Here is a 16676-nt window from a genome sequence, read left to right on the forward strand (position 1 = left end):
AACAATAGATCAATACATTTTCTGAAAGTGGTTCAAATGGCTCTGAGCACTGTGGGACTTAACATCTGAGATCATCAGTCCCCTAGAACTTAGAACTACTTAAACCTAACTATCCTAAAGACAGTACACACTTCCATGCCCGAGGCAGGATTCGAACCTGCGGCCGTAGGAGCAGCTCGGTTCCGGAGTGAAACGCCTAGAACAGCTCGGCCACAACGCCCGGCTAATACGTTTTCTACACTTTATCGAGATCAACATAGGAGTCGCTGAGCTTTATCGAGATATATATCTCGATGAACTGTCGTTAAGTTTGCCAACGGCTTTGCCACAGTGGTAGCACCGGTTCCCGTCAGATCACGGAATTTAAGCGCTGTCGGATTGGGCTAGCACTTGGATGGATGACCATCCGCTCTGCCGAGCGTTGTTGGCAAGTGGGGTGCACTCAGCCCATGTGAGGCAAGCTGAGGAGCTAAGTGATTCAGAAGTAAGCGGCTCCGTTCTCGTAAGCCGACATACGGCCGGGAGAGCGGTGTGGTGACCGCATCCCTTCCATATCAGCGTCCAATAACGCCTTTGGTCTGAGGAGACACGGCAGACGGTCGGTACCATTGGGCCTTCTGCCTACACGGCTAACTTACAAGAGACACCAGAAAGTTTTAGATCGACTAAAATCAGCGCGATTTTGTTTTAATCAGTCCGTGACACAGCCAGTGAGTATTTGTCACAAAAATAAAAAAAAAACTGAACAAAAATCAGTATCGATAACGAACGCAAGAAGTACATCTACGTAATTCGCATCACACCGTCCTACGGTATTAGATGGGAAACTTATTCTTGATGTGCCTGTTGCGACGTATGTTTCATTACCTTCTCCATTACTTTTGAAGGAGAATTTTTCTTGTTGGTTCTTACCTGACAAAATATTGTTTTTAGGAAGTGGACGTTCAGAATGGTTCATATGGCTCTGAGCACTATGGGACTTAACATATGAGGTCATCAGTCCCCTAGAACTTAGAACTACTTAAACCTAACTAACCTAAGGACATCACACACATCCATGCCCGAGACAGGAATCGAACCTGCAACCATAGCGGTCTCGCGGTTCCATACTGAAGCGCCTAGAACCGTTTGGCCACACCGGCCGGCGAAGTGGACGTTCCACAGCTACAAATTGATTCATTTTCATTTATTTATCTTGTTTGAAATTCTTCGAGAAAAAGCCACTCCCCCATCGCTACTTACATCTCAGTTTACAGACGATACTTTAGGAAGCTGCCTAATTTTCTTTTGTTCTTGTACGTGTAGCACACTGTAGCAATACGAATCAAAGTATCTGTAAAGGAAGCAGTGATTTAGAAGGAAGCGAGATGGGGTAGTGGCCTATACATTGAGGAAGCAGCAAAGGAATCCAAGGAGAAATTTGGAGAGGAAATTAAAGTTCAGGGAGAAGAAAGAAAAACAGCAGGTTGGCCGATGAGGTTGTAATTTTATCAGAGACGGCAAAGGAGTTGGACGAGTACTTGGACAGAATGGATAGTGCATCAAAATAAGGTTGTAATAGGAACATCAACAGAAGTAAATCAAGGGTAATGGAATGTGAATGAATTAAATCGGACGATGCTGAGGGAATGAGAATAGAAAATGATACACTAAAAGTGGTGCATGGGTTTTTCTATTTAGGCAACAAAATAACTGATGATGGCTGAACTAGAGTTGCTACAAAATGCACGCAGACAATAGGAAGAAGACTTTTGCTGAAAAATAGGAATTTGTTAACATCGAATATAAACGTAGCCGTTAGAAAGTGATTTCTGATTGTGTAGCCTTTCATGTAAGAGGAAGATGGACGGAAGACAGTTACGACAAGAAGAAAAAATGTTTCAAATGACTCTGAGCACTATGGGACTTAACATCTATGGTCATCAGTCCCCTTGAACTTAGAACTACTTAAACCTAACTAACCTAAGGACATCACACAACACCCAGCCATCACGAGGCAGAGAAAATCCCTGACCCCGCCGGGACGACAAGAAGAGAATAGAATCTTTATGAATGTGACGTTTCAGAAAAGTGCTGCAATCGTGATGGATAGAACGAGTAACTAACGAGCAACTATTCATTGGTACTCAGGAGAAAAGACATGTCTTGCACAACTTGACTAAGAGAGCTGATTGATTAATAGAGCGTGCCGATGCATAAAGGATTTGTCAGTTTGGTAGTAGAGTGAAGTGTGTGTGTGTGTGTGTGTGTGTGTGTGTGTGTGTGTGTGTGTGTGTAGCCTTCTTTTCTAGATTTCTCCTTGACAGAAGGAAAGCATTAAAATCAATTTTTATTAAAGGAAAATTATTTGCATTGACTTAAATTACAAAAGTCGCTTCAATATGCATGAAAATTTATTATTAGATTGAATTAAAAAGCAGAACAAAACAAACTAAAGCTGAGTTGGAATGCATTCTTTGCTCACACACACACACACACACACACACACACAGCAAAACTCACATCCGCGAAGTATCGCAGTTTTACTATGATGAAGGAACTGTTAAAAGAAAAGCGCACTTTGACGTATACAGGATGAATCAGAAGTCATACGCTTCATAGCTGTAATAAAGGAATTGCCAGCGACTGAACTGAGGAGAGGAACAGCGAACTTCTTTTCAGTGCACTAGTTAGCCCAAGTGTACCAAGTAATGTAATATTACAGTGCAGATATTCGGAAGTTTGTCCTGCAAGTACCTATCTGAAACGTTATTTATAATTTTATTGTGAGAAGGAGAACGTTATGCGAAATAAACTGACACTATGATGTTGATGTAAATTGATTTCTCCGTCAAAATCTCGAGATATTAAAATGGGCTCATATTTTTTATACATAACATAGAAATAAAATGTCGAATTTTTATTTCTGCATTCGAAGTGCTAGTGCATCCAGAACTCGTTTCTCTAATGAGACGTACAAAGCACGCCTTTTAAGTTTTTCTTTTGCGTGTTTGTTTCCGGCTGTTAAAAGCGTGAAAATGAAACGTCGTACACGTAATATTTACGAGATGTTGCAAAATCCTGTGGATCAATTATTTATTGAAGTTGTTTTAAACTGAATTAACTAACTTTAACTTCGTCCGGACACGTCTCAGAGACCCAAGGGTACTGACCGACCGCCGTGTCATCCCGAGCCTATAGGTGTCACTGGTTGCGAATTGGAGGGGCGTGTGCTCAACACACCCGCTGTCCCGGTCGTTGTCAGTTCTCGTGACATGTGCCTCTACTTCTCAATCAAGTATCTCCTCAATTTGCCTCACGAGAGCTGAGTGCACCCCGCTTGCCAACAGCGATCGGCAGACCGGACGGTCACCCATTAAAGTTATAGCTAAGTCCGCAAGCGCTTAACTACGGTGATATGACTGGAACAGGTGTTACCACTGCGGCAAGGCCGTTGGCTTTTAACTGAATTACATATCTGATATGAGTAAATTAGATTAAATTATTTTTTAAGAACTTGAATCCAACGTAAAAAAAAATCATCAAAATAATATCAGCAGTGATTACATTTCGGCTTGTGTGTGTATAAAATTTCATCTTATTGTTGTCGATATAGTTGAAGGTATCCGACAATACCTACCTTACAGGATTTTCGTTATCTTCCCCCTCCTCATGTAAATACATTACACAGTATAACTATAGCAAAAATAAAATTGTGCAATAATACACCTTCTTTTACTTCAGTTTCCTTCTGGCTTATTTCATTTTGGATGGTTGGCAACATTGTGTGCGTTGGGGAGGGGGGGGGGGGGGAGGAGGTGGATTGTTGGGTAGAGAGGAAGGATAAACATAGTCCAGAGAAATTAATATTTGAATACACTAAACAGCATTTATGCAGTTTCTCAGTATAGACTAGCTTGGAGAACAGCCTGAAACCAGTACTCAGACTGAGGATCACAGCAACATCGTCGTGTTCTGATGTCACCCCAGATCCAATCTCTTCCTGAACGCCTCCAGATTCCTGGTCGCAATCCGCCCGCTCTGCAGCGCTGCGCTTACGCTACTGGCCCCGGTGCAGAGTGTTGTGATGACGTTGGACATGTGTGTGGCAGGTGGCGATGGAGGCGGAGTGCGCCTGCGCCGGCCCGCCGCCCCCGCAGTTTCTGCTGCCGCCGCCCCCGCGGCCGCCCTTCCTCAGGGACCTCACAGCGTCGTCATGCGCGCAGTCGCAGCACCCCGACACCTGTGACGTCGTCGCCGTGAGTAACCGCCACTCCACTCTTCTCCTCTGCACTCCATCGACCCAAACTTTCCTTGAGGCGCACCATATGCTGTCGTTTCTAAGACATCTGCCGTGTTTCCACGGTCACGCGAACAACTCTTTCTCGTGTCTGTCTCTTTCTGCGTAAACGACGACTGACTGAAGAACCAGCACGAAAGCATTTAAACCACTTTGTGTATGCTATGAATTGTAAGTTTAGTGAGTCGAGTGACAGTGACAAAGTATAAATTTAAGAAAAGAGTAGTGTCACTTTAATAACTTTCAGATACCTTGACCACACTTTTAAACACGTGTTTCGACATTCCGTCATTTCCAAAGATTACAAAATGCAGCACAAAACTGGTATCAAAAGCTGTAAAAATATCTTACATTTTACCATTCATTAGAAGCATAGTACGGTCAGTAGAATACGGTTTTCAAGCTTACCAATGTTATGTCAGTCATACAAAATCGTTGAAAAGTTGCATCGTATTTCGCCAACATTCTCTATCACGATATAGGTGCGAACTGCTACCAAGGAACAAATTGGAAATCAAGTGGGCCAAACCACTAGGCGGCACTCCATAGCTGGTTCTCGCTGCTTTTGTTTGTTCGCATCTATGTTTTCATCTTTACATCGTATAAAACAATTTCATCATTAAACGGTTCAATTGTCTTTGATTCCTAAGGAAAATTGTGACATGTAGTATAAATTAAAGGGAACACGTTATTTAAGGTAGAGCAATTGCCAGTCTACCAGTAGCAGTAATATATCAGTGGCTTTTACGTGGCTGTATTTTGGATGATGATTTAGTTAAACAGAAGGAATCTTTAATTACATCAGGCAATCTGGAATGATTGCCATATACTATTAATGGAAATGATGTACGGCGTTTCGAGATTGCGCCCTCTAAACTTGTCTGAATTTCCTTTATGGCTCTTGTGCAGATGCTCCTACTGGCGGAAATGGCAATGCGTGGGCACCACCTGTTCTTCACAAGTGAGTGCTACATGCCTCAACTGGTATTTCTATACCTTGTAAATTCTGATAAAATTGTATTTATGAATTTCATTGATGTTAGTATTTTGGAGGCTGTGGATTGTCAAAAATTCTCTGTTACCAGACAGTTTGCCTCACTTACCCTAGAGCCTCTCAGCGTCCTCTTCCGGTGTATTATTTTTTGCCGCTGAATAGATCTGCTACGTATTGTTTTGTAAAAAAAAGTATCCTTTCGTGCAACATTGCAAAGTGATTACCATGAATTGTTTGCTGATGAAATTCTTGTATACGACGCAACGATGAAAATACAGTTGCAAACAAACAAATTTGACTTGTAGGCCTACCACGTATCCGGAGGCATAAACGGTTTATCCCACTTGGTTTCCAATTTGTTCCGTGGCAGAAGTTAGCACTTCTCTCGTGAGTGAGAATGTTGACGAGATACAATGTATCTACTGAACAGCCTTATATGACTGACATAACATTAGTGAATTACAAAACCATGTTGTACTCATGATTCTAGGTATCTGATCAGTGGTGAAATGTAACATGTTTTCATATCTTTAGATAGCAGTATTGTGTTGCATTTTATAGTCTTTGAAAATGACTAGATGTCGAAACGCGAAAAGCTATTTCCGAAATAAGAAAAAATGTGGTCAAGATCCGAAAGTTATTAAAGTGCATCCAAAAGGCCGCTTCGTCTCATAGCATTTTCAAGAAAATTGAGGAACGGTAGAGACTGAGTGATGTTTTGAATGTTTTACTTTTGTCCACAACTTCCCCTGCAGACACATAATCTGCTTTTAGCAGCCGTGCGTGCTGTGATGGCTGTCGCTGCTGTTCCATTTGCTTGGCTTAGTGCAAAGAGGTTGAAAGCAATAGGAGAACACGCGTTGAAATGTCGACATTGTTAATCAGCCCGTGACAAACGTGTTGATGGCCGAAATGGAAACCACTTGATACTTAAAGATGTCCAGAAGACGTCCACTTTGAAGCCCCAGATATTTAGCAAGTTTAAACTTCTCGTTGAGAATTGAATTTGAATGTCTAGGTAATCTCTGCTATGTGGTCAGCCAAATAGACTCACTACTGGTTATGTAACATAAAATAAAACAGAAACCCAAGGCGACGGTTGCAGGACCAGTAAAGCGACTGCAATTAAAGCCGCCTCCTCCGCTGCATTCATTTTTTTTTTTCGCTTCCACTGAACGTCCTCATGCCCGTTTGCCGTTCTCCTCCCTTCATATTTTTCTTTGTCCACTTCACACTCTTTCCACCATGAACGAATCTGAGAAATTTTACAGACGATCTAATGGTGTACCCTATTCTCACGAGACAGCGTTTTAGTATGCATACAAGGCCCAGGCCGTGATACATTCAGCCTAGCTTGTGATTTACTGGAACTGTCATTCTTCAATGGACTTACCGTTTACAGGACCGAAGATTTTCTTTAGAATTCTCGTCCAGAAACTGATTTTATGATTACCTTTCTCAAGATAAATTCCTGTTATCGTAGTTATTATGGGACGCTAACGCTAAAGAGAGAATGTGGAGCTGATGAAGCTTCTTAACTAGAAATTAACCTGTGCCTTGGTCAACATTTTTTTTCAAACGCGTCCAGTAAAAGGCACTAAACCAACGAATGCACTTCATTCTGTATTATGTAAGTGAAGAATATAAGCTTTTGTACGAAAGACTTTGTTTATAACGCTTAAAGTTGTCATAAATTCTGTTTCACCTGGTTTCGGATGCTGTCATTATATGGCACACTTTCCTACGGGAAGCGATATAATCCACGTGTTCATGACGCCAGATCAAAACTGGACGCAAAAGAATAAAGTAGCATTTAGTAGAAGCATTTGTTGGTTAAAAAGATTTCATTCAGCTTATCGAAGATGTGGAGCATATTTCAAAGAAGAAAATACTAACTATATCTTGTTTATTTCCTACCGCAGAAGTGTATCATCACCTGGCCATCTGTTCGAAATGTTCCTGGACACACTTCCTAAGCTTTACTCGATATATGGTATACATGACCTCTGTATAAGGTAGTGTTCGGAAGTTGTAACTAATTACATTCTAGTGACAACAGCGATATGAAAATAGGTTATTGATATATTTTAATACACAACGACGAAAAATTTTTTTCGAGTGATGAGGATATTCACACTGATTTTCTCGAATGGCTCCGTGACCAAAGAGCGCATAACTATCGTCAAGGAACTGAATAATTTATAAATCATTCTGACTGATGTAGAGACACTTGGTGACTGTTTATCTGTATCAGTTAGCTGAGTAATGCAGCATTCAGTAAAAGCTGCTTGGCCTGATATAAAACTGTATAACTTACATTCTGAAATCTTCCTTATATTGCAAACACTCGTCTTCAGTAACGTCTGTACAATGACGAGTCCACTGAACGGGGTTTTATTTTTCTGAAAGTCACGTACACTACAGAAATATAATTCTTTCGCCAAGCCTATTGTCTTGAAGTTGGCCTCGTTGTCTTCTTTTCAAGGGTATGATTGTGTCGTATTTGATTGGTTGGTTTTGAGGAAGGAGACCAGACAGCGAGGTCATCGGTCTCATCGGATTAGGGAAGGACGGGGGAAGGAAGTCGGCCGTGCCCTTTTTTAAAGGAACCATCCCGGCATTTGCCTGGAGTGATTTAGGGAAATCACGGAAAACCTAAATCAGGATGGCCGGACGCGGGATTGAACCGTCGTCCTCCCGAATGCGAGTCCAGTGTCTAACCACTGCGCCACCTCGCTCGGTATCGTATTTGATTGTATAAAGTAATATTATACTATTTCCACGTCTGTCAAATTGCTAGTTTACTAACAACCGACAGTCAGGTTGGTATCTGCTGTCCGGGGCGTCATCGCGGCTCAGATCGAAGCGGGACTCATCACTGGAGACAATTCTACTCCAGAGTATTAAACATGGCTGCTTGGTGCTTGGTTCAGTGACCGTTTATAAATTAAAGTTGAACTAAATAAGCCCTCGGTCACAATTTTTAGTCTTTCTGACCAAGTTTCAACACTTCTGTGACTGCCTTCATTAGAAATTAAATATTTAAAGTGGCCATATAACATAAGCACAAATATATAAGAAAAAAATTTTTGTATAAAAGTGTAAGTAGTGACTAACAGTACAAGAATGATGCAGTACTTACATGTCAAGTATAAAATAAATATCAAGCCAGAAAGACTACAGTCACAAAATTTTTAAAAAGAATACATGAAAGGCGAGCCACTGTAGGCTCCTCATCCCTATAAAGACGCAGGTAGCAACAGACTGAGGCGCCCCCGCGCTAGCAAGTGGCGGCAGGTGAACACTTGCAAACGCGGGCGCCACAGTCTGTTGCTACCTGCGTCTTAATAGGGATGAGGAGCCCACAGTGGCTGGCCTTTCATGTATTCTATTTAAAATTTTTGTGACTGAAGCCTTTCTTGCTTGGTATTTATTTTATACGTGACATGTGAGTACTGTTAGTCTGTACTTACACTTTTATATAAGATATTTTTTTCCCCATAAATTTGTACTTATGTTATAGGCCACTTTAAATATTTAATTTCTGATAAAGGTGCTCGTAGAAGTGTTGAAACCTGGTCAAAAAGACTAGAAACTTTGGCCGAGGGTTTATTTAGTTCAACCTTAATTCTACTCCAGGCAATGAGATCGCAGTCCAAAGACGTCTGTGGAGACTTCCCGGACAGTAGTGGAATGCCAACCTGACTTTCGCCAGACACACGGTCCCACAACCAGGAGTATTGGTCCGCGATACCATTTCATATAATAGTGGCACTCTTACAGCACAGTGGAACATGGACATTATCCTACGTTCCGTTCTGTTGCCCCTCATGGCAAGGCATCCTGGTCTCACATTTAAACAGGAGAATTCCCCCCGCACACGACGAGAGTTTCAGCTGCGCGTCTTCGTGCTTTGCCAATCCTTACCTTGTGCATCAAGGTCGATGAATCTCTCCAATTGAGAACGTTTGGAGCATTAGGGTAGTGTCGTCCAACCACCCAGAGATTTTGACGATCTAACACGCCTGTTGGACATAATTTTGCACGATGTCCTTCAGGAGGACGTCCAGCAAACTATGTCAGTCAATGCCACGCCGAATAACTGCTTACTTAAGGACCAGAGGTGCACCAACTTGTTACTGACTTGCTCAATTTGTGAAGCTCTTTCTCTTGAGTAAATCATCCAATTTTTCTGAAATTTTAATGATTTGTTTGTGTGTACATTTCCATTCCAGTCGGATAATTTCTTCGTGGTGCGTCCTTTTTTTATTTTAGAGTACTTAAAATAGTTTTACGGAAACTGACATGCGAATATTGTAGAACATTGTGTAAATATTTATACAAATGACTGCACAAAACTAGTATACTTACGTTTTAGTTAATTTGACTATAGGAATACGAAATATGTATCCTATGAAATGATAATTCACAAAAACATGGGCGACTTTTGTGCAAATTTTCCGTTTAAATTGATGTGAGGAGTTCGATACCTGCTGGTATCGTAGATTTCGTAATGTGTTAGATCGATTACATATGTTGTTCAGCAACTTGGATGCATAGCTCCACCTGAAGTTTATTCTCAAACGAGCGTACCTATACTGACAAACGAATAGGCTTTTTCCCGTAGGAACAACGTACGTGACCACAAGGAATTTATTGCACAAGTTTGTATCCTTGAGAGAACGTGGGGCTCGGGGCGGCAGTATGCGGCGCGCGCTGGGAGAAGACGCCGTCAGGATCGGAGTTAATTGCGAGAGATAAAGAGGAAGTCTTTATTGAGAGCGCGCCTAGCCTCTGACGCCGTCATAGGCTCGGCGCCGGCCGCTTTTTTAACCATCGGAGCAGCAGCTCTGAGCAGCCAACAGGGCGGTAAAAAATGTAAAATAGCCGCTCGCCATCCTGCTCACCTCGCACCGGCCGGAGAGCGCCCTCCCACGCTTTTTACATCCCGCGCCCCTTTTGCGGCGCACCTCCTCCCGCCATAGAGCGTAAACAATATCGTGCCATCCAGTTTAAAGACCGAAAACAAAATGTAAAAAAAAAAAAAAGAGGAAACGGGAGTAGACTTCGTGGCTTATGATTCGGCTTATTCCCCGGAGCTGATTGGCTTAAGTGCTCGGAGCACTTTCCGTAAGTGGCTATTCCGCGGAAAGGCTGGAAGTTTCCTTCGGTGGCCCACTTCATGGCTCCCACAATAACTAAATTGTTGGCCCCTTCACGACTGCCTGAGAGTTCCCGCCCGTCTTCCAATACGGTGCGCTTTGTAATAAGGGGAGCATGTATTGACCCGCAGAGTTTTGCAGGCTAGGATGCAGTGGCAGCTGTCCACGAGCTGCAGCGAAAAGCAGTACTTATCTCACAAATTATCTTCATCATAAGTGACGGGCTCTACCCAGCTCTCTGCTTACTGCGAACATTCAAATGTTGTTCGTCAGTCCTCCCTACACTCAGTGAGCCCGAATGAAAATGGACAGATATGTTATTTTCTTACACTCGATGTAGTTCGTCGGTTTCCACCATAAATACATTTCACGACTGCAGTACCAGATCAGATAGGGCTAGCATCTTGTCTGCACCTTTCCGTAACACTAAATCTCACTCTTTCTGATCCAACCATACGACTTTGGACCAAATTACCCTAGGCTACTCTGCTTTCAAGAGGAAATTAAAACTTTATTCATTTTCATCGATGTAGCTCTCCTCGTCACTTCTCCTCTCTCTAACAAGATGCTAGTATCTCTTGCCACGTTGTAAACTTTTTCTCCCGTCCATCTCATCTGCTAATCTAACCCTGTCAGTTCTCACGTTTTCTGTTAGCAGTCAGACTCCTCCACATTGATGCATTCTGTACTGCTGCTACCAAGTCGTTCGACGTCGTTCCTCAGATTTTATAAGAGTGTAATGAGGACGTTTGCTTAAGACAGTGGTAGTAAGACTGCCATTTTTTAAACTCTTTGTATGCATTACTACACATATTACTTATTGTTCTCTTACTACACAGTACAAATCGTAAGACTAACTTAGGATGTCTGGTTAGATGTAAGGTAGGGTCTACAGACCGTAATCTTGGCAAGTGAAACAGATGCATAAATAAATAAATAAATCTTAATTAGCATTGGAGAGAAACGGTTTATAAGAGAAAAAGGTTCTTGATGGCTTTTAGAAAAGCGTTACGAATATCAGGGGAGTGCGCTGTTACTTTCTGTTGGGTCAGATATACATGTATTTTTCGAAATAAGACACTTTAGGTTAATGTGTTTTGTTCAGCAGTTTTACAATGAGTTCATGGTTTCCATTCCTGAAGCTCGTTTTGAAAGTTCCGCGAAATACTTGTCTACTTTTCTACATTTCATTCGTCTCCAATACTTTCCTGTACACGAATTTCTTTAAATATTATAACTAGTTTCTATCTTAGGATGACGTATCTGGTTGTACCCGCGCAATATCTTCCAAGAATCCATACAGATACTTCAAGCCTTAAAGTTTCCTACTTGCCGTAGCACATTTGTGGGTCGGTGAATTGTTCAGATGGCGTTTGAATTCTTTCTGCGCACATGTCTTCTCATCGAACTGGCCTGTAAAACTTGATTAAAATTACCAATTTATGTTTTACTCTTTGGAAGGTATTGAAAACAAGAATCCATATATGTATCCTAGAATCAATTAGAATACTTCCAGAAAATAAACAGACTTTGAATATCTTGTTGCAAGACTATCGGCTCCCACTAACTGTTTTTATTGCTGTTCCCTGCATGAAGTCATGAACACATTTCTCCTCCGAAAATCGCCGGGCCAAATCAGGAGTATGATTCTTTTTAAAACAGTCGATACCTCCCTTTTTCTCCTTTTGACGTTGACCTGCATTCACCATATGCGATTTCTGTCTCGCAAAAAACATTCGGATACTCAGGTCCTTGTGTTACGTATGTTTTTTCCTGATATGTCTACGGAGTTGTCAATTTTAAACTAAAGTAATCGCCGACCATACAATGCCACGTTGTGCACATTCTCGATGTTTTTATCTGTGTTTACAGTTTTGGGATTATCGTCAGCCGAAGCCCGTTTCTTGTAGTTGATATTTGGAGATTAGATTCTTCACAAACGGTCTCTAATTTTGGATAAATTTGTGATTCTGATAGGACTGTTCTAAAGAACTTCATGGTTTGTATTCCAGTGTATTCATTCGAAAGATATATACACAATAAGACTACTTTTAAAAGATGAAAAATGAAACATAGTCCGCAGATCAAGTTGAAACGTGACTTAAGTTGTTGGACAACGTGCAGCAGCAGAACTAAATACATTTTTATATATCAACGTCATTGTTTCTTGGTTGTCGACAATGTACCAGTTCAGATATGTGAGTGAAAGAAGATTTTCCTCTTTAAAGAACAATTTTACTACCTGGAAAATGGAACCTGTCGTTTTCAGAGTGTATAACTAACTAACGCCCTAGCACTAAGTTAACATTTGCATGGCAATTTTTGAAATTTCTTCGTTCCTTAGTTACTGTAGCTTTCAAAAGCTTATGGACAGCCACACGTAACAGCATTTACGGAAGCTCTAACTTATTTCAGGCTATCTAAAAAACTGAATAGCGTGTGTACATTGTCATCCTTATAAATGACATTTGCTATGGTATTGACGTAGATACGCCTATACATTGTAAAAATTTTTGTTTGAAATTACTTACTTCGGGAAAGACTTTGCATAATAGTTAATTATTGTTTCAAATGTATTATTTACATGTTACATGCGAGTGAGTCATTTGTGGAATACAACTAATCTCTGTTCTGCGTACCTTCAGTTTCCGCCAGTATTCCATAAATACTGGTGGACTTTCTCTATATCTCGTTATTACCTACACCCCTCTTCCGAATACTCATCTGTCTTTTACAAAGGAAGGTCGTGGTCGACAGATTAGTGTGCATGAAACTTTTATGCTGTAACATATAACAGTTTCATATTTTCCTCCTCTTCCTTCCCAGAATCGCAGTCCCATCTGTTCCACTCTTCCTCTGACTCACTAGTCCCCCTTCCGTCTGCCTTCATATTGAGGTTCTTCGCAGAACGAAACTTTCTCACGCTTCCAAAAGACGGAAGGCCATGTACTGCGAAAGGCGAGTGCACATGTGTTCAAGATCCAGGATATGGCTATCTAATGCGACATTCGGCACTTCCCGAACTCTTACAGTATCGGCATTATAGTGACAGAACTGTCGCTGTCATGCTTCCCACGACTAGATGCGAAGCTGAGTAATGGCTATTGTTTTCGATTAGAACGTGGTGACACTCGGTGTATATGGGCCGAACTTAATAAACAGATAATGTGTTGATTGTTGGAAGAGGCAATTCTGGAGATACTGTCAAAATGTCAATGAGAAAAACCGCAAAGCGACTACTTCCTGGAGCAACTGATGAAGCAACTTCCAAATAGTCACTGATTTACTATTGCTGATTTTTGGTAGATACACCAATCCTGTTGATGACAGCAAACAAATCGGAATAAAAATCGCAGAACGTGGTCAGTGCACGTGGCGACCTGATCCGAAAAAGACTCACAAAAAGGTTCAGCACTCAGGTTATCTTCTGCAAGGGCTATGCAGGTAAGCGTTTCAATATCCATCTTGTGCAAGGGGTGGACATAAATACGGAAACACCAAAACCGTTACCATGTGTAATATGGAGTAGAAAATGTTTGGCATTCGAACAAGCGTATCTCGGAATGGGTAATTACAGGTTTCGTGTGTCTTTTAAGGGAGCCTTGCAAGATTCTTCGCCCCAAAATAGTGGCAACTTCTGGTAAACACGATGGACGCGGCTAGCGGTCACGAATCCTTCTCTTCAAAGTAGACCACAAGGACTCAATTATATTCAGGCATGGTGACTGTGGTGGCAAGGGCAGATGCAATAATTCATCCTCGTGCTGACAAAACGAGTCCTGGAGGATGCGAGCTTTGTGAAAAGGACCCCTGTAGTTTTGTAACAAAACAGAGCCATTGCGTAACCAACATTGTGCCCTAGGATGGACCTTACCACTCGAAATGAATCCTTGGCAGTAATCCCACCTTTCAGAGTAACCGTGGGGCCCATGGGATACAACAGTATGGCTGGACATGTCATCACCCAACCCCCGCCATGTTACACACTTGGGAAGCCACCACAAGTTTCCACAGGAACAAATTCAATTTATTATTTTCTCTAAGAATGCAGCTATTCCACATAATTATTTTCAGACACTGTCTCCGTGTAGCTGACATCTCCATGTTCTGATATCAAACGTCTCTTCACCTAGCAAGCGCTCGTTCATTAAGTCATACACATTCTCACAAAAACCAGAAAACTACTGAGCCCTCCAAAACAATGCTGCCGTCTCACTCCAGATTTCGCGAGCTCGAAAACAAGCTCCTCAAAATCAAGAAGCAGACATTTCGACCAGTCAGCCATCAGGGCAGAATATGGGCAGTTAAGTAGGCCATTTTCTGTTTCACGCTCATAATGCTGGCTATGAGGTGGTGTTCCTGCCCAGGTGGTTTTCCTGTAGGAGTTAGGAAATATCGGCCACCCTGTGGAAATCATTCAGCTTTGAAAATAACACAAACGGTATGGACCACCACACATTTAATAGAATTAGGGCAAGGCTGGCACATTATCTCAGCGCCCATCCCCCGTAAACCGGTGCTGCCGTTCGTAACAGCAGCCAGCCATGTATCCTTTGTATTTAAGACCATATAAAATTTACTTTCTGCGCTATACTATATGCATTCGAAACCAGTGCACCCCGTACCAGCCTTCCCACCAAGGAAAGATCCGTGGCAGTTCCGGGAATCGAAGTCGGGGCCCTCCACATAGCAGGTAGGCACGCTAACTACTCAGCTACAGACGCTGACAATTTCAAGACATGTTGTCCGTACATTCGCTGCGAACAGTATATGAAAATTTTTCTAAGCATTACTAATATTTCCAATATCACAAAAGGAAAATATTTTGTGAAATGTTGATTAATTTACAAAGTTTGTATAAAAAGAGAAGAAAGCAGAGGGTACTCCCGTTAATAACGAAGTATTAGTGTAAACTGTTTATAGAGAAGTAGACAATCTGTTTATTACATCTGTGATTTTGCGGTTCGCCGAAAACGTCATGCACAAGAAGACTAATAAGGAGCAATGAAATTATGTGTACGATATAAATACGTTATATTAGTACTGAAACATCTGACCTCTCACACGTATGCATCCGTTCCTTATACAGCTCTAAATATCACTGTATCTATTTTTTTGTGAGGACACTAACAAACTCCACTGTTCTTTGCTAACTCATTATTATTGCACAAAGTAGTATTTGTTGTTGAACTACATTTATGCCAGAAATAAGTAACTCATTGCGCACCATTGGGAATTTTCTGACATTATACAAAAATATCGCATAAGGGTCCCTTTGTCGAACGCACATCATGACCAGCAGAGCAATGTGTCACACATATTAACACCTAACAGCGCCCCAGTATACAATCAAGTGGTGAGAGCCCTCAGATTCGGCGATACCAAGTTGCACAGCCGGAATAATAATAACCGCAAGGAATACACAAATCGCAGATGTTCATCAAAGTCCAGTGGCAGAGGTCGGCGTTGTGTATCACAGTATGGTTTACTGTTAAAATTCCGAGAGAATATATTGCTAGAAGAGTCATATAGTGTTTTGCTTTCTCCTACGAAAATCTCGAGAGGAAGTATTGAGAGTGAAATTCAGTGGATTCCTACTCTTTCCACGTATTCGCAAATAGAGTATTGTAGGGTGTAAGTTACTGTGGTATTCAAAGTACCCTCCACCACACGCCATAAGGTGGCTTTTGGAGTATAGAGGTAGATGCTGAAAAATGACTTGTTACAAAAAATTTACCGGTAATGCTGCAGAGGACACGAGCAACCCTGACAGTGGAGAGCGGGAAACTGTGAGCAATAAACTGCTCGTACATTCAAACGCATACTGTTTCCTCAAAACTATCCGGACAGCCCTATGTAATGCTTATTTGCCCAGTTGCCCAGTTGGACGCTATAAGAGAAGGCGGGGAGTAAACTGTTGTCGGTAGAGAAGTACTAACAGCAGATTGCGTCAGTCAAGCCATGTCGTCTGTGATTGGATGTCACTTGAATAACAAATTTATCAGGAACATTTCAACCCGTCTAAAGCTGCCAAAGTCGATTAATGTTGATGTGATTATGAACATGGAACGCGAAGGAACAGCAGCTAACCCAAGGTAAAGCAGACTGCCGGCCGCTGTGGCCGAGCCGTTCTAGGCACTTCAGTCCGGAATCGCGCTGCTGCTACGGTTGCAGATTCGAATCTTGCCTCGGACGTGGATGTGTGTGATGTCCTTAGGTTAGCTAGGTGTAAGTAGTTCTA

The 16676-nt window shown here is 41.8% G+C and overlaps 1 protein-coding gene across 1 annotated transcript in view; it reads left to right on the forward strand.

The window, feature by feature from the left end:
• Positions 1 to 16676, forward strand: part of LOC126188714 (uncharacterized) — a 220237-nt gene that overhangs the window by 159614 nt on the left and 43947 nt on the right. Inside the window, exon 4 of the mRNA XM_049930321.1 lies at positions 4092 to 4238. Within this exon, the coding sequence (XP_049786278.1) occupies positions 4092 to 4238 (147 nt within the window). The remainder of the gene's footprint in view (positions 1 to 4091; positions 4239 to 16676) is intronic.

Source organism: Schistocerca cancellata, chromosome 5 (genome assembly GCF_023864275.1).
Source record: "Schistocerca cancellata isolate TAMUIC-IGC-003103 chromosome 5, iqSchCanc2.1, whole genome shotgun sequence".
In the NCBI taxonomy this organism is placed as follows: Eukaryota; Metazoa; Arthropoda; class Insecta; order Orthoptera; family Acrididae; genus Schistocerca; species Schistocerca cancellata.